The 25,270-nt window shown below is 48.0% G+C and overlaps 14 protein-coding genes across 14 annotated transcripts; 10 read left to right on the forward strand and 4 right to left on the reverse strand.

Annotated features, from left to right (window-relative positions):
• Nucleotides 1-595: 595 nt before the first annotated feature.
• F9C07_11279 (putative aspartate aminotransferase) lies at nt 596-1,960 on the forward strand (the record flags this gene model as incomplete). Its single annotated transcript, XM_041284194.1, has 1 exon — nt 596-1,960. The coding sequence occupies one exon, from the start codon at nt 596-598 to the stop codon at nt 1,958-1,960; it is 1,365 nt and encodes a 454-aa protein (XP_041139907.1).
• A 1,148-nt stretch (nt 1,961-3,108) lies between these two features.
• Nucleotides 3,109-4,716, reverse strand: F9C07_11280 (putative prolyl-tRNA synthetase; the record flags this gene model as incomplete). Its single annotated transcript, XM_041288541.1, has 2 exons — nt 3,109-4,512; nt 4,576-4,716. 2 exons carry the CDS (start codon nt 4,714-4,716, stop codon nt 3,109-3,111), a joined length of 1,545 nt encoding a protein of 514 aa, XP_041139906.1.
• A 724-nt stretch (nt 4,717-5,440) lies between these two features.
• On the forward strand, nt 5,441-5,875 carry F9C07_2102943 (uncharacterized protein; the record flags this gene model as incomplete). The annotated part of the gene is made up of 2 exons (XM_071508948.1): nt 5,441-5,538; nt 5,566-5,875. 2 exons carry the CDS (start codon nt 5,441-5,443, stop codon nt 5,873-5,875), a joined length of 408 nt encoding a protein of 135 aa, XP_071366114.1.
• An 837-nt stretch (nt 5,876-6,712) lies between these two features.
• On the forward strand, nt 6,713-7,153 carry F9C07_2228902 (uncharacterized protein; the record flags this gene model as incomplete). The annotated part of the gene is made up of 1 exon (XM_071509835.1): nt 6,713-7,153. One exon carries the CDS (start codon nt 6,713-6,715, stop codon nt 7,151-7,153), a length of 441 nt encoding a protein of 146 aa, XP_071366115.1.
• A 253-nt stretch (nt 7,154-7,406) lies between these two features.
• F9C07_1168830 (oligomeric Golgi family complex subunit 6) lies at nt 7,407-10,044 on the forward strand. Its single transcript, XM_041284193.2, has 2 exons — nt 7,407-7,961; nt 8,030-10,044. The coding sequence occupies exons 1-2, from the start codon at nt 7,659-7,661 to the stop codon at nt 9,971-9,973; spliced, it is 2,247 nt and encodes a 748-aa protein (XP_041139905.2). The 5' UTR covers nt 7,407-7,658; the 3' UTR covers nt 9,974-10,044.
• Nucleotides 10,045-10,114: 70 nt separating this feature from the next.
• Nucleotides 10,115-11,454, reverse strand: F9C07_2059213 (putative NGG1 interacting factor Nif3; the record flags this gene model as incomplete). Its single annotated transcript, XM_071508625.1, has 4 exons — nt 10,115-10,965; nt 11,029-11,154; nt 11,210-11,253; nt 11,345-11,454. 4 exons carry the CDS (start codon nt 11,452-11,454, stop codon nt 10,115-10,117), a joined length of 1,131 nt encoding a protein of 376 aa, XP_071366116.1.
• A 696-nt stretch (nt 11,455-12,150) lies between these two features.
• F9C07_11284 (putative 3-ketosteroid-delta-1-dehydrogenase) lies at nt 12,151-13,932 on the reverse strand (the record flags this gene model as incomplete). The annotated part of the gene is made up of 2 exons (XM_071507591.1): nt 12,151-13,443; nt 13,525-13,932. The coding sequence occupies 2 exons, from the start codon at nt 13,930-13,932 to the stop codon at nt 12,151-12,153; spliced, it is 1,701 nt and encodes a 566-aa protein (XP_071366117.1).
• Nucleotides 13,933-14,226: 294 nt separating this feature from the next.
• Nucleotides 14,227-16,421, reverse strand: F9C07_2200367 (C6 transcription factor; the record flags this gene model as incomplete). The annotated part of the gene is made up of 8 exons (XM_071509476.1): nt 14,227-14,641; nt 14,707-14,889; nt 14,944-15,527; nt 15,609-15,689; nt 15,749-15,970; nt 16,024-16,052; nt 16,113-16,366; nt 16,408-16,421. The coding sequence occupies 8 exons, from the start codon at nt 16,419-16,421 to the stop codon at nt 14,227-14,229; spliced, it is 1,782 nt and encodes a 593-aa protein (XP_071366118.1).
• A 1,174-nt stretch (nt 16,422-17,595) lies between these two features.
• Nucleotides 17,596-18,838, forward strand: F9C07_2061735 (nucleotide-diphospho-sugar transferase; the record flags this gene model as incomplete). The annotated part of the gene is made up of 4 exons (XM_041288552.2): nt 17,596-17,725; nt 17,762-17,809; nt 17,878-18,313; nt 18,382-18,838. 4 exons carry the CDS (start codon nt 17,596-17,598, stop codon nt 18,836-18,838), a joined length of 1,071 nt encoding a protein of 356 aa, XP_041139903.2.
• A 191-nt stretch (nt 18,839-19,029) lies between these two features.
• On the forward strand, nt 19,030-19,224 carry F9C07_11288 (uncharacterized protein; the record flags this gene model as incomplete). Its single annotated transcript, XM_071507592.1, has 1 exon — nt 19,030-19,224. The coding sequence occupies one exon, from the start codon at nt 19,030-19,032 to the stop codon at nt 19,222-19,224; it is 195 nt and encodes a 64-aa protein (XP_071366119.1).
• A 726-nt stretch (nt 19,225-19,950) lies between these two features.
• F9C07_11289 (putative tryptophan permease) lies at nt 19,951-20,432 on the forward strand (the record flags this gene model as incomplete). The annotated part of the gene is made up of 2 exons (XM_071507593.1): nt 19,951-20,130; nt 20,193-20,432. The coding sequence occupies 2 exons, from the start codon at nt 19,951-19,953 to the stop codon at nt 20,430-20,432; spliced, it is 420 nt and encodes a 139-aa protein (XP_071366120.1).
• Nucleotides 20,433-20,490: 58 nt separating this feature from the next.
• F9C07_11290 (uncharacterized protein) lies at nt 20,491-21,268 on the forward strand (the record flags this gene model as incomplete). The annotated part of the gene is made up of 4 exons (XM_071507594.1): nt 20,491-20,578; nt 20,637-20,685; nt 20,743-20,995; nt 21,092-21,268. The coding sequence occupies 4 exons, from the start codon at nt 20,491-20,493 to the stop codon at nt 21,266-21,268; spliced, it is 567 nt and encodes a 188-aa protein (XP_071366121.1).
• An 890-nt stretch (nt 21,269-22,158) lies between these two features.
• Nucleotides 22,159-22,528, forward strand: F9C07_11291 (uncharacterized protein; the record flags this gene model as incomplete). The annotated part of the gene is made up of 2 exons (XM_041288550.1): nt 22,159-22,181; nt 22,252-22,528. 2 exons carry the CDS (start codon nt 22,159-22,161, stop codon nt 22,526-22,528), a joined length of 300 nt encoding a protein of 99 aa, XP_041139901.1.
• Nucleotides 22,529-23,567: 1,039 nt separating this feature from the next.
• On the forward strand, nt 23,568-24,990 carry F9C07_2250994 (uncharacterized protein; the record flags this gene model as incomplete). Its single annotated transcript, XM_071510071.1, has 3 exons — nt 23,568-24,179; nt 24,295-24,572; nt 24,653-24,990. The coding sequence occupies exons 1-3, from the start codon at nt 23,893-23,895 to the stop codon at nt 24,988-24,990; spliced, it is 903 nt and encodes a 300-aa protein (XP_071366122.1). The 5' UTR covers nt 23,568-23,892.
• Between the last annotated feature and the right edge of the window lie 280 nt (nt 24,991-25,270).

The following is a 25,270-nucleotide window of genomic DNA, read 5'->3' on the forward strand; positions in this document are numbered from 1 at the left end:
TAGCGTATATCAAAGACTGGTATTCCCGCTATATGTGACAATAATACGCTTTGTCTTTTCTGTTGTAGGAATATAATATTTTGGGCTGTTCTCGCCCGACGGCTCTTCATGGGGGTTTCCCTCTGTGATGGCGATGAAATACTGGTGGATATTGTAGCGATATTCAATAAGATAAGTGTTTAGAATCCGTTCATAATGCAATTAGCTTCGCCCCCCTCTGCTTGTAAGACTTGGGTCTAAAAAGGATTCCTGTAAGCGGAGGTTTTTGCCGCTCAAGCCTATTGTTGATGAGTCATTGTCTGGATGTTGTTGGAAGGGCGCAAGAGACCCCACTTTCTAAATCACCAATTTGGACAAGCCCTAACTAGGCCTTGATGACATCTAAGGCCACGGGCTCTCAGTAAATCCCTCTCAAAGCCTGATTCACTCACTCCTGTAGATGATATAAGAACCCCTATGTAGCACGTACCGCTGAAATGGACTTTTTAAGAATCGATTCAATGACCTGAGTAGCTCAGAAAACTGACAGGAACATTATACGTTTGTGGCATCTGACAGATCAAAGTGTTCTTCAAGGCTTATAGTTCCAGTCAGCATGCCTTATCCACCCATTGCGCAACACGATGGCGTGCCCCATGGTACTGCCAGCCGACCTGCACATTCCCTGTCTCTCAGGGCAAGTACCTCGCTGAGAGACACAAGCAATGGCCTCTGGGACATTCTGAACGATCTCTGGCATCCAGAGAGCAACCCTCACGGCTATGTCACACTCGGCGTTGGACACAATGCTTTGATGCAAGAACAGCTGCTACATCGCGTGAACAGTAACTTCGATCTTACCGGACGACACCTTTTGTTGAACGACACCATCACGGGGTCTGTCCGGCTGAAAACTGCTATCGCTCGCTTTCTCACTCGTTATCTCAGCCCTTCAAAAGCGCTGAAGCCATCGCAGATCATTGCCACCAATGGGGTTTCATCTGCAACCGAGCACTGCTCATGGGCCTTGTGTGACCCAGGTGAAGGGATGCTGGTTGGGCGCCCGTATTATCGAGATTTCAGCAGAGACATCTGCCTGCGGCCAGGGGCTAAGCTCGTTCCAGTCAGCTTCGACGAGATGGATCCTGTCGGTGTGTCTGCTGTGTCAAAATATGAAGAAGCCATCGTAAGCTCCCGTGAGCAAGGCTGTACTATACGAGCCATTATGCTCTGCAACCCGCACAATCCCTTGGGTCGATGTTATTCTCCGTCGTTCCTTGTGGGGCTGATGAAGCTTTGTCAAAAACACGGCGTGCATTTGATCAGCGATGAGATATATGCTTTGTCAGTTTGGAGACATGGTCAGGATGGGGCAACGACCATAGAAGATTTTACCTCAGTGCTTTCTATCAACTATGATGGAGTGATTGACCCGAAGCTTGTTCATGTCCTTTGGGGTATTAGCAAGGATTTTGGCGCGAATGGAGTGCGACTAGGTGTGATTATTTCCCAAAACAATGGCGACTTGCTTGAATCGATCAGAGGGGTTGGCCAGTTTAGCTCGATTTCTGGCTTCGCAGACTATGTGACGACAAGCATTCTTGAAGACGAAGAGTTCGTGGACCGATATATCGAGGAAAACCGTGAGAAGCTTGCTGCGGCTTACAACTATGTGGTCATATTCCTGGATAACCACGGAATACCCTACGCAAGAGGATCAAACGCAGGGTTCTTTGTCTGGTGTGATCTATTAACAGCTTATCTAAAAGCCCAACCCAACCGTCCATCTGATGACAGCGACTCTGCTAAATGGAACAGAAGTAGGGAGCTGGCAGAAAAGTTGGCCCTGCACAAAGTGCATCTTGGAGTTGGCGATGACTTCGGTAGTGAGCAGCCCGGATGGTTCCGCATCACCTTTTCTCAACACCGTGTTCAGCTCGATGAGGGATTGAAACGCATTGTCAAAGCCCTTCACTCTTAAGTTTGGGCAAGCGAAAGCCATGGCGCTGGTCCATGCTAGCTATTTACCTTTTGTCTAATTCATAGAGATAGAGGATTATTGATGAAACGGGGAATCGTATAGAGTGCTCTACTCTGTACCTGCGAGGTAGTTTAGATGGGGATACCTTGTTGATTCATTCATTCATTCTACATTCGCTGCCTATGGAGGTTTATTTCTGTTCCCTAGTGCTCAAGGTTGGACGAAAGACAGTGGCACAGGGGTGCAACGCCGGACAGTGTGATCGAGCCAAGTTGACTGAGTAACTATACTACAGAATTCGCATGCTCTTTAATACTTGGACTACATGGTACATGTACGTAACGCTGGTAATCTCGGTGAAGCCGATCATAGCGAACAGTAAGCCGCAATAGAATGCATAAGCTAAGCATTTGAGACCGGGAGTTGTGGTAACAGTAAGAGCAATATTAGCTTGCTGTGCGAAATGAATTGCATTGTAAGCAATGAGTACGCCTAGTGCATAGGAACAGTAATCCAGATGACGGCAGACTATCTCATCGTATGCTGCATAAGTTCTCACGTGCATATAGGGGCAACGTAAGTATTTCTACTCTTGCCATTTACTGGAAATCACAGAGTTGGCAGGATAGCGCCCTAACCAGGCAAGGTGTGATGATAGGCAAAAATATCAAGCGAGAATAATGCATTACTATGTGGGATAAATCAATACACAATGGCTAAGCTGGTAAGTTATATATACGACAGGATCAACCAAACTCTGGTTCAAAATTAGATTCATATAGGTTATGTAAACCATATAATATACAGTCAGTTTGCTTCACCGGACCTCGCATGCTCCAATTAGAAGCCAAGCCCACGGCGCAAAACGCAATGCTCTTGCTGGCCTGGCTCTCCACCTGGACATGTGTTCATCGGTGGTCAACGAAGCGGTATTACCACCAGTGCCGATGTCCATTTACATCGAGCTAGCTCTTGTCGTGACTCCTCAGAAATGAACTTCCTATCAATAATGTTTAAACGTATCGGTTTGTCGGTGTTGAAACGAGCGGCTTTCCGTGGGGAAGGTGTAATATCATGATTCCGACCATAGAGGGCTTCCTAGTAAGCATCTAGAGTAGAAAAAAGGGAAAAGGTAAGCAATATGTTCCTTAAGACATCCTGTATGAAGGCAAAGAAAAACAACGTAAAGGAATGATAGGGTTGCCGGGACTGTACTTACAACCAAACATGGCCCATTTCAGGGCGCTGTACTTGCAAGTCGGATTGATGCATGGAGTAGCACACTCCTCAGTAGCTCCTGGCTGCTCCAGAGGAACGCAAAGGCACTTGATATGACTACCAAGCGCCTGGTCTGTTCCATCACTGCCCATGCCCTCAATGTATAGCTCACAGCTCCTTTGTCGACAGTGCGGTGCGAGACATACCAATTTGTCCCTGTAGAGGCTCTTAATAAAGTCGTCCCAGTTGTCGGCAATCCGCGTTTGGTCTGCCTGGAATTTAGCGAGGGCATTGCGATAAAGCTCTTCTTGGATGTTGGCTAATGTGGTGGGTATGATAGTATGTAATTCTGGGATTGCGGCTTCAACCTTTCCCTCTGCGTGGAGTAGGTCCCTTCGTCCTATAGTCACGACTTGATTGGTGACTTCATTTGGGCCTAATACTATGAATAGGGGAGTGCCGCTGACGATCCACTCATTAAATCTCCATCCCAAGGAGTACCCTTCCAAGTCATCAACTTTGACACGAATTCCTGCTGATGATAGACGTGAAACAAGTCTATCAGTCTCTGTGTCCAATATTAGCTGCTCATCTGTCGAAGAAGCTTGTGCTGCGACAATGGCGACTTGGGTCTCTGCGATGCGGGGCGGCAGAACAAGGCCATGGTTGTCACTGTGGGTGGCCACCATAACACCGAGGGCTCTAATGGAAATACGCCAGCAGTTTTGCCAGACATGAAGGAGCGCCGCCGGTTCTGCCGTTGCCGAAGGGTCTCTCACTGTGATTTCGTACGCTTTACTCAAAGTCTGGCCAAATTCATGGCACTTTGCACCCTCTATGCACTGGTTTGTAGCAGGTATATATGCTATAACTACACCAGTACTGATGTCGGTGTCCTGGAGATAAGCTGCATTCTTATATCCTTTGACGACGGGGATGGCAAGGAGATCCCGGTAAAGTAAACTATAAAGTTCAAGGATCTGTGCGGCCTCTTGACGAGCGCTGTCCTTGGTTATATGTGCTGAATGGACCTCTTGCAGGAGGTATTCACAACTTCGGAGGAGTGGCTGTGGGTTTTGTTCATGTTGGAATCTGATACACCACTGGTTCATTCGCAGAGGCAAGTCTCGATGACTCTTGATCCACTTCCTGCAGTAAGGATAGATAACGGACTCAGCATTCGGGAAACTGCTGGACCCTGACACAGCATAAGGAGCCTGGGCCCTATCACCTAGGTAAGGGAGGATGGGGACAGAGAAACTTTGTAGTTCCAAGGGCTGAAGATGGTCGGCCAGCCAAGAGCGAACCTTCTCCCACATCCCGTACGCAACTGGCTATTTGCACGCAGTCAGGTTATCTCTATAATAGATCATTGGTAAGACTCTCAATAAACAGACCTTGAGGATGAAATAGCCAGGAAGGCAGCAATGATCGATCATTTCACCTTTTACCACGACCTGCTCATACCATGTGTCGAAATCATCTTCCTTGTTAACTTCGACCCGGGGAGGGCTGATACCTAGTATAGACTTAAGCATGATAAACGTAGTGCAGCATACAAAGCCAGTAACCAGATAGTTTTCTTAACAGGATGCTGATGTTGCAACCCCAGCCTGGAGTCAGAATTAAAATATTAGCTGATGACTCCCCAACTGACAGCACCTGTGGAGAATCTGACGGTCTGCGGGGTAACGTACGTAGGTGTACAGAATAATACAGGGATTAATTAGCTTACTTTTATGAATAGTCATTCTTGTGTAAGCGATATCAAACCCGGTTACAGCTGCTACGGCATAATTCATTGGCTTATACTTGATGATCAAGCAATATGGTGTAGGCAACGGATAATGTAAGTGTAGGCCCAGCCGCTGTGTGTATTACTATGGACAGGTTGCGACGCTTACTTCATATTGTCGGGTAGTTCTGGTGAAGGTGTATAAGCATAGTAAGAGGGCTCAGCGTCAGACGTCCGTAGGGCTGCTTATCAAATGCCTCTATAGTAAGCCGTCACAAGAAACCCATAGATAAAAAGGCTCAGGCGCATTGAGTTGCATCTAACTGTAGCATCCTTTGCCTTTCTCCATAGAGTCGTCTGGGGGATTCAGGCCTATATCTGTTTGAAAGGTTATTAGCTGCACAACTTTTCTGTGTCTGGTATGTCTCTAACCTCCCCTCCTGGATGAGAGATTCCTAAAAAGTGTTCCTAGAGGGCTATACTCTGGTGTCGTAGCTTTGACGAATTCGAGACCTAAAATCATCACCATGAAGCGTCCCGCACTGGCATTTGCTGCTGTCCTGCAACTTCTGGCGACGGCCGAGGCCAGCTGGTCTCTGACACTGTATAACAGACCGGGCTGTGGGTAGGAATGGACCGGTGTTGAATGTAGCGAAGTGGCCGATTTGAACGCTTGCTGTACTGGTCCAGGAAACGAGTTATATATGTCTGCTGGAAGCACGCATGGTGATCCAGTGTACGCATGGAGTGGTCAAGGTGATGACCACGGATGGGCGGTGGTACTGGGTCGTGATGATAATTGTTGGGGTGTGGACAACGGTGTGATGTCAATCAGCACTGTCAGTTTACGAACAGGATCCAAGAGGAGAGGTCTGCCAACTGTGGTCAAGGCAAACTACTACGTGTACCGTAACGGAAGCATAAAGTATCGATTGCCCATCGGCAGCGAGCACGAAGAGTGATATGCTGCATTGGAGGATCCCGTTTCAAAGGCGAACTTCTTAGCCATTCATGGGGCTATGGTTGAGACGGAATAGTCCACTCTGTGGAGGTCATCTAGGGCTAGTTCGGGCCTTCAAAGCTTGTTCAGAGTATTGTTGTTGTTGTTGTTGTTGTTTCCTCTCCTTTTAGTACCGTAGGTGCTTAACTAGGAATATGCGAAGAGTTTGCCCACACACGAACGCATGTTTACGTAGTAGATTCCTTGTCTTTCCCTGTCATAGTGCTAGTCCTCTCCTCAGTGCTGCACCCTTATTGGGGATGGTTGTTGTATATTCCACTTCTTGATATGGCCGCAAAAGCATTTCCGCTCAATGTACTCTACTCCAGATAATCAGTCAAATAAATCCATATAGGGTGTACGCCATGGTAATTGAAATTTGGTGTAGCACATATTTCAGCTACTTACGTTCGCCTTTTATCAACCATATAGCCCAATTTGTACTATTTTCCATGGACCTAGAAAACAATACTATACATTGTTCTACTTTCGTCCAACACACTTATATCAAGCTGAACCCGGTAGGGCCCATTGGGGCAGGCAGACTTCCAGAGACCCGCTCGGTTGAAGAGGCTCAACAGTACCCAACCGGTTGGAGGTTCTGGCTTACCATCCTCACGATGAGTGCCTTAGTTGTCCTTGGAGGGCTGGATACCAACATTGTCGCCACTGCAGTGCCTAGGTACGAATTACAGAGTTGATATCCTGTCCGAGTCACACATAAACTGTGAAAGACTGTAGAAACTAATCATTCTCGGTCGGCTACTATACACGGTTTATGCTATTTTCTTCTATATTAATGCCTATCTTTGCGGGTATTATAACAACTTTTGGAGCTGATACAAACCTTGCACAACTTATTCTGTACTCTGGGGTATACGGCTTCGCGAGTGGAATAGGCTTCAATGCACCGATCAGTGCCGTACAAACAGTACTGCCCACCGACGATGTCTCCCTGGGCCTGTCTATTGTGCTCTTCGCACAACACCTTGGTCCTGCCGTATCCGTTGCCATAGCTCAATTCATATTTACGAATCAGCTCTCTACTAACCTAGCCCGAGTAGTCCCAGGTCTGAATCTTGCGACTATTGAAGACGGCGGGTTGTCAGACATTGTAAGACGTGCACCGCTGGCTCGACATGTAGAGGTTCTTGCGGATGTTGGTAGAAGTTTGAGCAAAACGTGGTATCTTGCCGTTGGGCTAACATGTGCGACGTTGATTGGGAGTTTGCCCATGTAGTGGCGGTCTGTTAAGCAAAAGAACAATTAAGCCATTAGAGATGACCCCGAACTTCGTGCTCCTGCTCCAAAGCGGTCCGGGTAAGAACGATACTGAGATATTCTTCCAACCCGTGCCCTACACGTGGCTCCTATATCTAGTTGGATTAGATTCAAGCTCTAGCATAACCACTCTGTCTTATAAAAATTCCCGTGTAATGTGTTCACAGTTCTACGGATTATCCCAGAGTTTGTGACTTGGGCGAGGAAAGTATCTTGATTAAATGACTGAACGTGAATTTGCGTTCCTTACATGACATTAAACCCCTTTATAAAATTGTAGTTCTGTTTACTGGTATATGCAATTAGATCCGATCCAAAGGTAGGTGTGATTAGTGGATGGCCGTATAAGGACTAGTGGGTCTTGGCATTGATCATTCCAAAGTAGCCATGAAAGCGTGACCTGTTGCTTGCCTTTCCGTTTCCGTACGCCGATTGACCCTCCGCGAAGCACCAGATAGTCCTCCATGACCAGCTACTTTCCCCCAGTTGGGGCCATTCCCAGTCATGCTTCGACCAGGACACCTTCACCAGCCGCTTCTCCGCTGTCCCCGCCAGCAACGCAGCGATCCAATGCCTTGACGAACCGGTTGACAAGTGTACTCTCCGCATCGTATGCGGACTCCGATATACGCGATGCGCTCGAGACCCTCAGCCTGCGAGACATACATAACACACCGGAAGTGCGACGTCAACTGCGGCTGGATGTGCAGAAGGAAGTGGTCGACTGTAATGCGGAGATCGTACGAGACTTTGGGAAAGTTGCGGAGGTAATTTACCAATGACATGAGGGGAATGTGAAAGAAGAGAGCGATGCTAATTCGCATGAATGGAACAGCAACTGAAACGAATCGGTACCGTGATTACCAGCTTGAACCAGACATGTGACGAAATGCGAAAGCACATTAGTCTGGCTAGACAAGACACTGCTCCGGTCTTGGAGGAGGCTTCCACGTTGATGAACCAGAAGAAAGAGGCCGAAACAAAACAACAGCTGCTCGATGCCTTTACGAAGCATTTCGTCGTTCCGGATGACGATATTCTGGTCTTGACGTCGCTGGAGGACCCCATCAATGACCAATTTTTCGAGGTGCTTGCCCGTGTGAAGCAGGTACACCGCGACTGCGAAGCTCTGCTAGGTGGAGAGAATCAGCGACTGGGCCTGGAGCTGATGGACAAGAGCTCCAGAAATCTCAACTCGGCGTATCAGAAGCTCTACAGGTGGATCCAGAAGGAGTTCAAATCGCTGAACCTGGAAGATCCCCGGATCAGTAGCTCGATCCGACGTGCGCTGCGGGTGCTGGCGGAGCGACCGAGCTTGTTCCACAGCTGTCTGGATTTCTTCGCAGAGGCGCGTGATTACACCCTTTCTGATGCATTCCACTACGCTCTTACGGATGCGGTTTCCGGCACTGCAGGTGATAGCAATGTGAAGCCAATCGAGTTTTCTGCCCATGACCCCCTGAGGTATATTGGCGACATGCTGGCCTGGGTGCATTCGACCACTGTATCCGAGCGGGAGGCTCTCGAAGCCCTGTTTGTGGCTGATGGTGAGGAGCTTGCAAGGGGAATCCAGGCTGGACTGAGCAGCGAGCCTTGGTCTCGTATTGATGAGCATGAGGAAGTCGCGTTTGATGGACAAAAGGCTCTCAGTGACTTAGTTAACCGCGACCTGATTGGGGTCTCCCGAGCTTTACGTCAGCGAGTCGAGCTGGTGATCCAAGGTCATGATGACCCGGTTACTTGCTACAAAGTCGTTGGTCTACTGTCTTTCTACCGGACGACCTTTCAAAAACTACTGGGACCTAATTCCAATCTGGCCGAATTATTGGTGACCCTGGAAAAGTTCACTTTCGGCCACTTCGAGACTCTTATGAAAGACGTGGTTAGCAGTCTGTCGACAGACCACCTAGCTTTGACTCCTTCGGAGGATCTATCCACACCTCAATTCCTCATCGATGCACTCGAAGGCTTGACTTCTCTCATGAAGACCTACGAAGCTTCTTTCGGAGCAGATGATACGGAGTCCACTTCGGACGAAAACCGGTTCACCCCTGTTCTCCGCGCCGCGTTTGATCCGTTCTTGGAGTTAGCGACATCTTCAGCGGAGGAGCTATCCAATGCTACCGCGCGTGCAATCTATCTGACCAATATCCATCTCACTGCACGAACGAGCGTTTCGGAATACTCTTTTGTCAGTACAACACATCTCAACCCCATCTCAACGAAACTTTCATCCCTCCGCATAGATCTACTGGAGATCCAACACCGCTACCTTCTGGAAGAGTCTGGTCTCCAGGTATTGCTCACAGCACTTGAGCCTTTCTCCCCATCGTCGGTGGCGAAATCTTCCACTGAAACGGAGAAGCAAGACTCACATCCGTTAGAGAGTCAGCCGCAGCAACAACCTAACCTGGCTGACATTGCGACTCTTCCGGCCTTCCAACCTGAAGCTCTCATCGCGGTCAGCCAGCAACTCGATGACTTCCTCCCGTCTGCCTTGATGGATGCTACAGACAATCTGAAGCGCTTGCGCAGTGCTGCCTTCGTCAAGAGTGTGACGGAGGAAGCGGTGGAGGCGTTCTGTCGCGACTTCGAGTTCGTCGAGGGTATGATCATTGGGGCCGATGAGGCAAGAGGCAAGGTTGATGTCACTCGTGTGGATAGGGGAAGTGAGACTGGCGCCGAGAGTGAGAAGGGCATGGAGGAGGGCGAGAACGGATGGGGTCTAAGAAGACTGTTCCCCCGTACTACGGGAGAGATCCGGGTTTTGCTCAGTTGATCAAATCCGCATTCGATCCCAGCCGTGCCGGTATACTCTAAACTCTAGTTTCTGTACATAGCATTCCATGCATATAATGTGATTCTACCGGTCGTACCACATCAACCAATTTTCAGACAATAACACTACAACTGACGTTCCTTAAACCTTCCTGACCATGATACCGTAAGGATCCCGGTCGCTCTCACTAACATGTACTTCACACACCCCGTCCTTCAAAATCTCCACCAATCCCTCATCACCCTCCGATGCCTTCAAAGCCTCCGCACGCTGAACCTCCCACTCCTCCTTAAGCACCCCCTCCAACTTCTCCTTCATAACAGCCCTCAGATACCCCCTCTCCGTATTCGAATGCGCAAGCGCAACAACCACCTTCCCGCGCTCAATAGCCGCCAACGCCTCATGATGGCTCATCTCCCCCGTAAACAGCAAATCAGGAACATTACCCCCCTTCATAAGCACACTGGACCCAGACCCCGGACACACCCCGACCGTCCGAATCGAAATCTCATCGACAGACACACCCTGCGGAATCGCGATGGGAATGCCACCGGGGAATCCGACACCCTCTGCAATCCTATCAACGAGAGATGTTAATGGCTGGGGAGAGTCGAAGGTAACGAGACGGCCCATTCCGGCGGTTTCCATGTTCTCGGGGAGAGGGGGCGGCGAGGGGTGGATGGTTGATCTGGTGTGTTTTGGGATTGAGCTCGCGTTGGCGGGGATCACGGCGTGCGGGGTTGGGTAGGATGGGGCTGTATAGGTCTTCGAGGAGGATTGGATTGGCGTATTGGTGGTGGAAGAGGGAGAAGGAGTAGGGGTGATTGAGCCGGTTACGATGTCGCAGAGCCAGTCGGCCATTCCGCCTGGTGTGGCGTCCACGGCTGTGTGCGGGGAGTAGACGCTGATGCCTTCCTGTGCGAGACGGAGGAGGGATTGTTGCTGCGGGTCATTGAAGGTGAGGGATTTGAGGCCGCGGAAGATAATCGGGTCTTTTGGTTGTGTTAGTTGTTATATCTTTTCTTTCTTTTTTGTTAGGTTGGAGGGGCGCGTACGGTAGGCTACGATTGCGGAGTCTTTGCGCGCGATGGCTTCGTCTGCGACAGCTTTTGTGAGGTCTATGGCTAGCAGGACGGAGTTGTTTTGGCGTCGGGTTGGGTTTAAGGGGGCTTCGAGGAGGACTGTAGGTGGTGTTAGTTGGTTTGAGCGAGGTGGATTGGGGAGGGAGGGGCTTACGGCCTGTGTTATCCCAGCTTTTGTCTGCGAGGGTCTCGGGGTACCTGTGTGCGTTGTTAGTGATTGGGTTCAAATGTGGTATGTGCTGCCCAGACCAAGTAGAAGAGGGCAATTGGGAAGGGGAGAAACGCATACAGTTTCCTCATGGAGCTCACCACGGCCTTGGTGAAGGGCGATGACGTAGGGGATAGTGATGCAGACATTGTTGAGTAGAGGCGAACAGAGGAACGGAGGAGGGTGTTCATAGAAGGCTCTACACTGCCTGTATAATGGGGTTGAGGAGTAATTTTTAGACGGACTTGTGTAGGTGGGAATTGAAACCGAGAGCTATAGAGGAGACTATATCAAATCATGTCGATTAGATGGAGGAAAAGCTAACGCCACAGCTCACAGCCACATTATCACATGACCAGATGAAGCCCCGTGTCAATGTGTTTGAATACTGACTTCATCGTAACATGGATGGATTTATCTATTTAATTTTCAGTTATATACTGTGGTTTTAATTGCCATGATTGGGTGGATGGTATAGCTATTATCTAGTTGTCCTGAGCAGGTGTTATTGTCGACCCAAGTTGCTATTCGAGTACTATTTTCAGGTCATCCAAGTGAAGGGACTGGACTACGACTACCTCGGTCAACTGCGGTGCTTTTGTTTAGATATTCCATGGGGCTGCGGGTGGGTTATCTTTCTCATACTTTGCCTTCGTTCTACCCAATTTATAGTTGAGGGAGCGATTGATTAAAGAAAACTTCCAGTAGCCATCAAAAGTTTGCGTCCAAAACTCGTTCAATGAGAGGAGCGATTAGACGTCATTGGTTTACTGTATTTACCTCTATGCTGTACTTCATAGGAAGTAAGTGTGAAGTTTAAGTCAAAGAGCTACCTCTTCAGCATGCTACTAGCACTTCTTGGATTATTTACACACAAATGAAACATCCTACAAAGCAGACCGTGGTGCCTTTCCCGCCACCTCTTCTGCCATTGTCATACCTGCCGTTCGCCCTGAGAAAATACAGCCTCCCAAGAAAGTTCCTTCAAGCGCACTATAGCCATGCACTCCACCACCGCCAAAACCCGAGACCTCGCCTGCAGCGTACAGGTTTGGGAAAGGTGATCCATCCGGGCGAAGCACCCTCCCGTGTAAATCCGTCTCAAGACCTCCCAGAGTCTTACGAGTAAGGAGGTTCAGACGTACAGCGACAAACGGACCGTGAGACGGATCCGCGAGCTTGTGCGGCTTAGCCACCCGGCCGAGACGATCTGGCCAGTAGTTGCGCCCATTCTGAATAAGCATTATTTGAGCATCTTTCGTAAACCTGTTGTCAATTTGCATATCGCGGAGGTGGATCTCGCGTTCGATCTTCTCAACATCTAGAGGAGGACCGTCTCGTTCTTTGGCAAGTTTGTTCATCCCAGCCACCAGTTTGGGTAATGTTGGCTCCACCACGAAATCTACCCCTTTATCCATGAAGGCTTGAACAGGACCAGGGACCGCGGAGCCAAGCATTCGGTAGAGCGTTCTTAGTCTGCTTTTGCCTGTCAAATCCGGGTTCTGCTCGGAGCCTGAGAGTGCGAATTCCTTGCCAATGATTGTTTTATCAAGTACAAACCATGTATAGTCATAGCCAGTGTTGCATATGTGCTTTAAAGTGGCAAGGGTATCGCATCCAGGGTAGAGCATTGGAGGAAGCCGTTTGCCTGTGGCATCCAACCATAGCGAGGAGGGCCCTGGGATAATTCGTATCCCATGCTGTGGCCAGATCGGATCCCAATTCTGTAAGCCTTCAGTGTAGTGCCACATGCGATCTTCATTGATTACGTTGGCCCCAGCATCTTTTGCAATCTCAATCATGCGTCCGTCCACATGTGCAGGGACACCGATAACGAAGTTTGACGGTGGGGTCCCGAGTCGATCAACGGGCCAGTTCTTCTTAACCAAGTCTACATTGCCGCCGATGCCTCCACTTGCAATAAGCACTGCGCTGCCGTACACTTCGAACGTGTCGATGCTCTTTCGGCTGCTTGCTACACCACGTGCTGTGTCAGACGGTTCAAGCACTTGACCTCGTACACCGATGACAGCACCAGTAGACTCATCAACAATTAAAGAGTCCACCTGACGACGAAACATGAACTCCACAAGCCCTTTCTTCGCGGCAGCGCGAACCGGCTTCTCGAAAGCCTCCACGATGGCAGGACCAGTGCCCCAGGAAACATGAAATCTCGGGACCTAGGAAACGTGTGAGCTGGAATCTTGTTTCCTCAATCACCTCTTTGGCGACACAGGTCTTCTCTCCCTGGGTAAACTGACAGAATTACCATGACCTCCTGCACTCCCATCTCCACGTTCTGCCCAACCAACGCTCGCAAAACTCACCCCCAACGATTTGATATAACGCTCCATATGATCAGCCGCAAAATTCACAAATGCTTCCGCCCATTTCCTAGGCCAAAAGTCACATTCTCTATCAAACCGTGCGCTATTGAACCAGTCCTCCAGAGCAAGCTTGCGACTATCTTGGATACCCAGCCGACGCTGGTCCGCTGAGTTCACGCAGAACAAGCCCCCAAGAGACCAAAACGCTTGTCCGCCTAGACTGGCTTCATTTTCTTGGTCTATAATGACAGTGTGAACTTCGCGTTTGGATAGTTCGAAAGCGGCGACCAAGCCAGCTAGTCCCCCGCCGACGATGATGATTGGGGAATTCTTTTGGGCCATTCTTGGATGTCAAATCTCGTAGATATGTAAGAATTCTAGTTTCCGGTTTGTAGTCTGGGGTAAAATGTGGAGTTGTTTGATTCTGGGGCAGGGAGGTAGTACATATATTGAATGAGGTCACGCGATTCAGGAGCCCTCGGACGACGGATTCGGTCAATTCACCTCGGCGAATTTATTCCTCGCTAGCACAGGGTGGTATATTAATATATTTAGGGTAGGATGTACAGTGTGTGGCGATAATAGTCTACTTATGTATTGAAATAAAAAGAAGGGAACTTATTGTGATTGATGATATCAAATTTCACTCCATGAATCTAAAAAGTCGAAGATTGAGTTTTCATCTATCAACGCATCGATAAAACCAGCAGGCATAGATGACCCAGCTCTGTCACCAATTACCTGATTACATTCCCCATTGGTCGTTTCAATAGGAACAGTGTCTGAGTGAGAGTCAACCGGATCACCGATAGAAGCAACAGGCTGATGAGATATAGATAGCGGTGAGCTCGCGGTATATGTTGGAAATATCTGTTGTAGAGCTTTTATGAAAATCCCACGAAATAAAGACGCAACTGTATACGTTTTCTGCAATTCTTCCAGGACACCCATACACATATCGAGCTTGTTGAAGCTGAAACGTCTCGAAAGTGGGTTGGCATATTTACAGTTAAGAAGATGGGTTTGCATGACCGGGACTAAGAGTGCGGGTCTATCTTACATTAGATAAAACTCCTATGGAGGAAAATGAGTAAAGAGAATGTTTCTAAGACTTACGTCATTGGGCCTACATATTCTAGCAGATTCTCGCGAGCAAGAATGTCAAGAATCTCGGTTGACTTTGATGCTGCGGCGTTGGCTTTAGACTGCAGGCGTTGCTGCTCAGACCCTTGTTGGCTTAGAGCAAGATTATCCAGATGTTCGCTTCCGGAGGGACGGTAGAGTGTGATCAGAAGCGCGCTGTTATGGTGGTATTAGTACTGCTAATGCCAAGAGGAGAAAGACAGTCTTAACTGATAGTGTAGGTGCACATGATGCGCGTAGAACTTTGCCAAATGAGTAAGGCCATGTTCATCTTGGTCTGGCAATCTGCACCGCATAATCTGTGCTTCAAGAGCATTGATCTCACCCATAGAGGACTTCGACTTCACGGGCTGATTTTTTAGAACCAGAACCTTACCTAAGAGTTGACTCAGTTCAATTAATATAATCCAGAACTCCGCCAGTTTAGGAAATTCTTGCGGGATATAAGACGCAAAGATAGCTCTAGGTATGCTATCAAGTTCACTGAGTAGGTCGGCTGGTACTGACATCGGCAAGTCACAATCATCCAGATTGATCCTAAGCGGCCGTCCAAGAGTAAGACCAAGCCAGCGATCCCGGAAGAAGCAGGTCCACCACAGACGACGCCATAAACGTCTCTGACAATCTGTGATAGATGAGTTGTACCTCAAAGAATCTGGATCCCGGTGTAAACCCAGCATTTGGCAGAGATTAATTGCAATGCCCGTCCAGTACCAGGGTTGCATGTGGTCGTCCTGCTCTGAGTGCCAAAACCCCAACAGTAGGGAGGCTTGCAAAAGTGTCACCTTGTTTCTCTCCCCGCCGTTATCGTACATGCACTACATGTATCAACACGTCAACCGTAAAGGCGAGATGAAGTTGTAGACTTTGCTTACCTTTGCACGTGAGTACATTGTGGCTTTCATTTCTTTTCGAGAGACATACCCTTCTTGCTCATAAAGGCGCGGTGATATGAACTAGATATTGAACGTTAACTTAATTTCTTTAAATCGTGATTCGAGTGTAAGACTCTTACATTTACCGCAACGAAGAATACACTCCACAACAATAGAAAATTACAGTCACCCAGTCGCCCATGATGTTGATAGTTCAAAATGGATTCCACTTCAATTACTGGCATGATCGGATGCACATGATAGAAATATGCACGGAGAAGGCCCTCACAAACTTCGGGCTTAGGTAGGGTGAATACGCCTTTCTTTTGGAGGTACTCCCGATCATCGTCTGTCATGGTAGTCTGGTTATTCGATGGGATCAGACAATGTCTTGGCAGAGAGTGATCCGGCGAACAGATATCCAGAGTAGACACAGGCCCGGTTCTATCTCCTAGTTAGACAATAAGCATAAGTATATGATCAACGTGAGTCCTTGCTAGTTACCTGTGTAGAAAGGAATTTCGCCTACTCTTCGGGGTTGCCCTAAAGCGGCCGCTGCAATTTCATCACCATTGCGCTCTTCATCTTCGATATCATGCGCTTCGCGAGTTGCGGTGGCTTCTACGTTCAGAGGAACATGTTGCTGTGGCTGAACATGGAATGCGGGGAGCTCCACTCTACGTGCTGGGGTCTGCAAAAGCGCCTGATCGGGACTCTGAGGGTTTGCAAGGAGAACCGGCCCACCGTGTTTCTCAGATCTAGAATGCACTGTCATCAACACCTATAAGCTTATACTTACACATAAGCTTCCATCTTACTTCTGCCCTCGCCTTGTTGTAACTATACATGGAGTACGGTCCTGAGTGCAGCCGATACATGGCACCCCGGTGACATTCAGGCTGCAGCGTACTTTGCGTTGACGACACGTTTGACATGCAATCGTTCTTCGACTGCGGCGAGCTGATGCGGTAGAACTTGTTGGTGGCATCGTGAGCCCTGCAAATCATTTTTTCTCCTTTTCTGACACCGAGGGGTTGGGTTATCATAGAGGAACAGGGGCTTGGCCGGTCACCTCGGAGGTTTGTTAAACCCTAACTCTGCTACCCCGAGGAGGTCCGCTCAATGGGGAAATCTTACCGCGGTTCAACTCTGCCGCCGAGGTTCTCTTTTAATTAAATCCTTGCTCGTACGGACATTTGCTACTCCATGCTGGTCTTCACATGATATCGTGTCTTTGTGCATGATGCCTTTGTATAACCAAAGTGTGTGTCGTAAAATGGTTAATAATGTGTTACAGCTTGATGGTCAGCTTAGGGCTTCATAGCCCTAAGCTTAAACACCAAGAACCATGTCTACCAAGGACGTATACGCAGTACTAACATAGTATGAATAAATTGAGTTGGTAAGTTAGAGTAACTATTAATACTAGCTTTATGCTAAGTATGAATGATTAACTTATGTGCATAGACATCTTTATACTATTCTTCCCTTAATATAGGATTTTATACTCATCGGAGAGGACATATTGCCGGAATATTATTTCCGAGTACCATTCAAATGTACCACGGCTATGCCCCTACCTTCCACAGCTATACAGTGAGGTAGCTTATAGCAATTGAAACACAAGACGTCAACCTTTAGTATGCTGTTCGATAGATAAGATTTGGTTCAATCGTTGGAACTCTTCCGATCATGGTCAGTTCCCTAAAATAAGCAACATCGTCCGGTGATTTTCCTAAAATTAGCCTGGAAATCCCAGACAGCAATGACAATGATACATAGCACAAGTCATATATTCTATGCTTCTAACCCTATCTCGGAGTTCATCCGGTGATATATTTGCGGGGATGTGAGGCCTCCCGTAGCGGATGGAGATAGTATCTGAAGAGTAGTTGTTAATTCGCTGATTAGACTGCTCATCTTAACATCCTATTTTAGTAGGTATCCACATCCCTTATCTAGGTGACGATTTGTGATCTTTTAAAAGATGTCTAGGATGGGTTTCGAACCCGTGTCTTCCTGGGTCAACACCTTAGGCATTCGGCAATGGGTCCTCTTACCCCACCTCCATGGATGCAGATCAATAAACCCCCTCAGAGTCGGCTTCATTGATCAAGGTATGTACAAGACATAGAACATCTTGAAAACAATAGCCATGGTTGACATTCCTGAGCGTCCGCGGGTCACAGACTCGAAGAAAGGTATACTATTACTACGTCCTGATTGTCTGCGATTTGATCTCCTCCTCTTACTTTTCCCAACGCTTTAGTATGGTGCTCGATCTTGACAAACACCGCCTACCTGCCGGGCATCTTGACCCTTGAATATTCTCTCCGTAAACACGACACGAAATACCCCTTCATCGTTCTCTATACCGACTCACTCCCGGAGGAGGCCCATGCCGCTCTCGATGCCCGCGGCATCCTCAAACAGCCCGTTCCCTACCTCAAGCCGGCGATGACAACCGACTTGACCCAGGACAGACGTCTATATGATGCCTGGACCAAGCTGATTGCCTTTGCCCTGTATGAATACGACCATGTTGTCCTTCTTGACTGTGATATGATGGTGCTTCACAACATGGATGAGTTGATGGATGTCGAGTTAGATCCACCAGAGATGGGAGGTAAGGGAAAGCGCGTGTTTGGCAGTACCCATGCATGCGTTTGCAATCCCCTCAAGAGGCCTCACTACCCGGCCGACTGGTATGTATCTATCTATGGCAGCAGCCTTGACGAAATCCCATTCTAACCGACAATTCTAAAAAAAAAAGGATACCCGCCAATTGCGGCTGGGCTCTTCAGCATGACACCCCTGAGCTCGCCCAGACTACTGCTCCCCCAATCGAGGGCAGCTGGGGTTTGTGCAACACCGGAATCATTGTGACCAGACCGTCGGAGGGTACATGGAAAATCATCACCGACAGCCTGGCTACATCTAACACCGCCGATTGGATCTTTGCCGATCAGTCTCTGCTTTCCGAGGTGTTCCAGTACCGCTGGGCCCCGCTTCCGTACATCTACAATGCTCTCAAGACGAAGCGCTGGGAGGGTGTGCATGACGCTATCTGGAGGGACGATCGCGTCAAGAACATCCACTATTTTCTTACCCCCAAGCCGTGGGATGAGACCCCGCCTGTTCACGCAGACCCAACGCACGCATGGTGGTGCGCCCTCAACGCGGAGAGGAAGGAGCACGACAAGGCCCGCGGGCTGACTGACGGACATTAACCTGCAAGGCTATGCTTGGTTGACTAATATATAGTCATTGTGTCCTATATACTATGTCTTTCCGAGCTAGCGTTATTAGTATTTATAATCCAAATCCTTTTGGGTCACACCCAGTGACACATGCAGACTAATAGAAGTAGTAGACTCCGATCACTGAATCACAAAGTCCATCCGGTTGCCCCTGACATCAAATGGTGGAGGCTGGTGGCGGTGAGACTGGTGAGAGCTCTTCTCTTCTGTTTCTCATGAACGAGAACGCCCTATCGGCAGGAAGCTGTTTGAGGTACTTCCAGCCTGGCTCCCGGTTTTGGCCAAGCCTCACCGTCCGCCAGAGGCACCGCAACAGCAAAGACTTCCTCGGTGAAGGGGACGGACAAGTTGCGTGAAATGTGCAGACAAGTGCCATTGCCCCTTAATAATCCTATCTATGGCAAGGAGGGGCCGTTGCTTAGTGTCTGGAAGAGAGATGGTTAGATACATATTGGATAGTGATAAGCAGGTCTTATCCCTAATCTCTGGATCGGCGGATCGGATGCTTATACCGTAGAATACTTTCTCGAAACTTCATCATATAAATAAAGCCAAGGCCTTGATGTACTTCCCCGCCGAATAGTGAGTACGGTATGCTTCTGCATTTCCTTTCCTATCCGATGTTCACACCGTGGAGCGGGTGATCGGAGCGTATCAGACAGTGACGTTGTAACGTCCGTGCTGCACTGATCGGATATAGTCCGAGAGAAGATAACAGTAGCTCCCCTGGTTATCTGGACACTGAAGATCTGGGGAAAGGTCTGCCCATTTTATTTGCCGCATGTAGCAAGGGTGGACGTTGGCCAGCCGCGTGACTACGCCACGTAGATCCCTTGCTCCTGAGCTTCTCGGATCCCATGTACGGGGTTTCTTACATAGTGGATCTCATCTGCCATTGGACTATTACAAGATAGTAAATATACTCGCCTTTCTCACTTATTGAATCTCTACAGGAGGAACATTCATGGAGTTTCACCGTCGCTGTGAATCTATGCATACGACCACCCCGACTTCGTTTAGAAATGCAAATCGTCACCTTCTGTATTTTATAAAGCTGCTTGACATAAAATCATTTCATAGGCATGCTGGAATCCAAAAACTCACTCCCTGCGGAGCCTCAGCTCAGACCTGGGCTCGAAAAGACACGGGATATGGGCGACATGCTCCATCCATCTACCAGCTTGAATGACGGCAGGATGATGGAAAAACAGGAAGCTCGGAATGGCCAATTCCATCGTTCCTTTCCTCCGCGCCAGGTCCATGTAAGAACAAGTGAATATTGCATGACCATTCCTTTTCTGTCTACTGAAAAGGAGATATGTAGATTATCTCGCTCGGTTCGAACATTGGCAGTGGTGTTTTCAGCGCAACAGGCCAGGCTCTCGCCTCAGGGGGTCCAGGGAATATGGTCCTTGCCGACGGAATGGTCTGCAGCGCGGTCTGGGCGGTGCTGCAGTCACTTTCTGAGATAACCATTGCGTTCCCTGTCTCAGGCAATTACATTGACTATGCTGATCTCTGGGTTGACCCTGCCTTGGCGTTCGAAGCGGGTTTCGCTGAGTAGCTTGATTTGTACACTTAAGGGAAACATGACATCTCATTATTCTGACAACCACAATAGCATGGAGCGCAATTGTCGCATCAGAAGCGGACTTCTTCAATGTGCTGGTGCTGTACTGGGCAGAGGGATCTTTGCCTCTCGAGCTACAGGTAAGTATATCCGGTCACTTCAATCATGGGCATGGTTGATGTCTAACGTGCTGTTCAGTCACCATCTTCCTTGCAGTCTGCCTATCTGTCTTCCTACTCCCAACAGGGTATTTGCCTTTAACTCCTTCGGAAGAATATCCCATTATATGATTCTAACCATCGAGCCATCCCACAGCCGGAGGTGTTACAGTACTGAACTGGCTGATTGCTATCAGCAGCGCATCTTTCTTTACCAACTGGGGCATCATTGCCTTCACCAATTGGCACTTCCATTGTGCGCCCAAGGCCCAAAAAGATATACTATTCAGCGAGACATATGGGTGGAAGTCAACATTCTGGTCCTCGACTCCAGCCTGGCTCATGTTGGTTTCCCTCATGTTGCTGGTCTGTTGTCTTGAATGCGGTGTGAAGCCTGTTGTATGTCCTCAAACTATCCTTCTTTTGTTAACCTTTTCACTGCGTAGGCAAGAAAAGACAAAATTGCGCCTGTTGACATGACACCACTACTCATAGGATGGCCTCACATTTACCGCGGAGAACTTTCTCCAGTACACACTCGGGCTCTGGGTAATCACCGGCTGTACGCTCGTCTACAAAGTCATTTTCAGAACGCCGTGGAGAGACCCAAAAACAGCGGACTGCATCACCGGTAGACGGACCTTGGGGGGCAGAGGAAATCATGGTTCTTGACCGTTACTATGAGCAGCCCCGGTGGAGGCGTCTTACGTATGTTCAGCTATGGTAGTACTATTTGTACCATTTAGTCCAAGGCTAGTGGCGTCTTCATTCATATGGTTGTATCTAGAAATATGTTCAAAAGGGTAGATGGCTTCTGTAGTTCTAGGTCTAATAGTCTAGGACCTAGGTAAAACTACCCTATCTATATATCACCTAACCGATTAAATCCTGAACAAGGATTCAATTGTGAGTCTTTTGGCTGAGTGGGTTAGGTGACTCCTAGTGGGAATCACACCTCGATAAGTCTATAACCAGCAAATGGGATTACCCATATGGGTACCGATTGGGTTACCAAGCTAAGATTCTGCCCCTATAAAGTACTATCTTGCTAAATTACTTGTATGCCTATGAAACAATGTGGGTAATCGATTAACCCACAATGATTGACGAGCTTCAGCTGAACCTGGAGTGGGTATAAGATAAGACATGTCACTGGCTGTTGGTGGGGTAATTCGAGTCGTCGCTCGCGATGACGAAGTACAGGCTTCCTAAATACTCCGGCGAGGCTGAGCTGAAAAGCTAATAGCTCACTAGCTGCTAAATCCTGTTTAATCAGATCTCGCGGTATTTCTTCTGGGGATTTGACTCGCCAGTCGCATTTCCGGATCTCCACCCATTTCGGTAATGACAACAAATATTCAGCTTGCCGATCGTTAAAGCCCCACCAGATCTACATTTTATGGCTTCTCAACATCGTAGCTGATACCCCTCCTATCCGTCTATAAATTGGCGTTCCTATTCCTCCCAATCTACCTCTCAATCTATTCCTTTAATCATCCCTATACGCTCAGAAACAACAAACCCTCACTTGATATATCAAGGCCTGTCCCAATATACTCAACATGTCTGTCCAAACAATCCAAGAGTATGTCTTCATACCTTTCATCTCCCTCTTGTTGACGATCACCATAACTAACTCCTATGTTTCCTTCCAGTCCCGGACAGGTCTCCGAAGCCATCCAGAGTGGCAAACCGACCATCATTCATTACTGGGACCCCAACATTGGACTAGAATCGCCAATCGCTCCCATTCTCCATGACCAGGCCGAAAACCGTCTGGATCTTGATTTTTACATTGTGAATTCTGGATTTATTGCCCCCCCGCACAGTGAGGATGATTTGCCGTTAACGGTATTTTATATCGGGGGCAATGCGGTGGACCAGGCTCCATTCGATCCGAGCGAGGTTCAGAACCTTTTCCAGAGAATTTAAGGTGGCTGAGGACTAGCATATTGATGCGCGAGAAAGCATGGTTGTTATGTATAAGAATCATTATTTATTATGAAGGTTGAACGTTTATATCGTTGTTGGAATTCGGCGTAGAGTTGAGGGATATTGTAGGAGAGAATACCTTCAGCAAACCGTCTCAGCCGCTGATCGTAGCATGTAATAGCACTTGGATTTCAACACGGAAGTTGTGGTTGTGTAATTGCAACGACATTATCAATATTTATGTAGTATTTCCAAGCAGTTCTTGGGGCGTGTGGGCGAGTATTGTCTTGGGACGGGAGTAAACTAATCTTAATAGCCTTGAGCATCTTGTAAAAGATAGGAAACGGTTTCGGTGTACTTGGCCCATAACCTTCCGACGCTATATCACGATTATTGCTGGATACTCTAAAATAGCAGAGGCAGGAAAAGAGGAGGTCGCAACACTAACAGGTTAATTAGCGTAAGAACTTCTCATGAATAGAGGTCTGAGAATTACTTAGGGCTGGCGAGAACTACTCCTGATAAGGGAAGGATCCTACCGCAGAAGTGTCCCTCTTGTAAAATCAGTGGAACTAGGCTACCCTAATTAGTGGAAATAGGCGCGGATGGCTGTACTGCAGAAGCCAGATAAACTGAACTACCTACTGCCCTATCTTACTGCTTGACACCGTAGGAACTTGATTTCAGTCGGCGATCTCAAAATACCTCACCTTCGTAGTTCTCTATTACTGCCGCAAAGGCTACTTCCGAGGACCTAATTTGTGGTGAAATGTGCACATATATCCTAGTCGCCTTGATCCGTTTGGTAAGATCGCGAGTTGTCAGAGGGAAAGCGGGTTTATGTTTCTTAATTGAATGTCCTCTGCACGCAGTACTTATGAAGCCTGATCACCAAAGTGATTCTGTACATACAGGAAAAGCAAGAATACAGCCTCAGGATAGATAGGCTTTGACTGCTAAAATTACGCGGGGTTTCTGCATGACCGTGTAACCAGTCCGATATGACACAAAGGACGCGTTGCCCTTCCTCGATTCTTTCATCATTTGCGCCGTAACTACTTGGCAGTCGCAAATAAGTCGATAGCCCTTGAGGATGAAACCCCCGCGAACGACCTTTGTCTATTTCATCCTCCGGGGACTCCTCAAATTGAATGCTACCAAAGTCCTCCTAGCAAGCGTATTTCTATGGCTGACTGCGTACGAATTCTGTCGCCTTCGATATTGGCGAGATCCTCATTCAGCCTTCTTCGATGGCCGCAATGCTTACGAGTGGAAATACAGCCTCTACCGCGAGCATGAAGCTCGACGCTTGATCGCCGGCCACAACGCTCCATCGGACCCTTACGTTTTATGTCAAAGCAAGAATGGATCCAACTATATGCGTCTCGTTCGCGACGGTCAAACGGGATGGGTACGATTATTTCGAGGCCTCGGTCGGATCTTTGTTGGAAGGATTGGATCCGCGCGAGCGCAGCGCCCTTTGTCTTAACATTCTCTTCAGGGACACGGATCCGAGCAGGAACCCAAGCTGGGGACAGAAATGGACAGATAGGCTGGTCGATAAGACGGGCTCATACGATGCCTCGGAAGAGGAATTCAGCCATCTGCAGGAGTTGGAGAAGGCTCGGAATTTCCACGAGAAGGGAATCTTGTAAGTGTTTCGGTTGTTGATAGCCGCGTCGGATATTCTCATAGTCGCTAACCAGTTGAACCAATACCAGTGATTGTATATATTCCCTAAGAATCTGTACGACTACAAACGCAAGCTATATAGCCATCTTCGAGGAAGATAACATAATAGCTGATGGCTGGATGGTCAAGACATTGAAAGCCCTATCGGACATCTCTTATAGGTCGACGCAAAACCCCTGGATATACCTCCGTCTCTTTTATACCGAGACTTTAATGAGTTGGTCTTCATCCGACTTTGCATATCGCAACATGACTTTCATCTTTTTAGTCGTACAGCTAGCTGTCTTTGCAGGGCTTATGCTTCGCCGTCGCTTGGCATCTGGCCACCCGTATCTAGACTACCCTAAAATCGGCGTGATATGTTTACTCAGCGTACCCAGCTTCCTGGGGCTAACATACATGACCGGATTTACTCACTCATGCCTTTGAAAGGAGTGGTGGAGATGAATACCTACGGCTGCTGCACACAAGGTCTTGTGTTTCCACGGGAACAGGTCGACGGACTCATCACGTTCTTAAAAGACATAAAGACTGGACAGACAGACTTCATAATAGAGGAGTATGCAGATATGGCACGTCTTACACAGTATGCACTGGTACCGCAACAGCTCCAGCATGTTGGATTGAAGTCGAGTCGGGATACTTTGGAGATCTATACGGGAAGTACGTGGGCGTTTTGGTTTGAGGAGAATGACCCCGCTAAGCTTAAGAGAGTGCATGAAGATTTCTTGCAACATCCTGATATACAGCGGATGCTTGGGCATGTCTAATACGTCAGTGGACATGGTTGGGTATGCTTTATGTATTAGCAATGACATTACAACTAGATATCCTTATTCTGACTGGGCATTTAAGTGTTCAGCTTTCTTCTATTTAGTCCTTTCTTTTAATCTTGTATTCTACTCTCGTTGTTTGGGGCCTGACCTTTTTGGAGTCATTTTGGCTATAAACATGAAAAGTGAGGTTTAACTGCTTATATTGGCAAGTTCACTGCAGTACCTCAACTACATATATCCGAGTTACCTACCTTCCTGATACTTACACTTTATT

Source organism: Aspergillus flavus, chromosome 1 (genome assembly GCF_009017415.1).
Source record: "Aspergillus flavus chromosome 1, complete sequence".
NCBI lineage: Eukaryota > Fungi > Ascomycota > Eurotiomycetes > Eurotiales > Aspergillaceae > Aspergillus > Aspergillus flavus.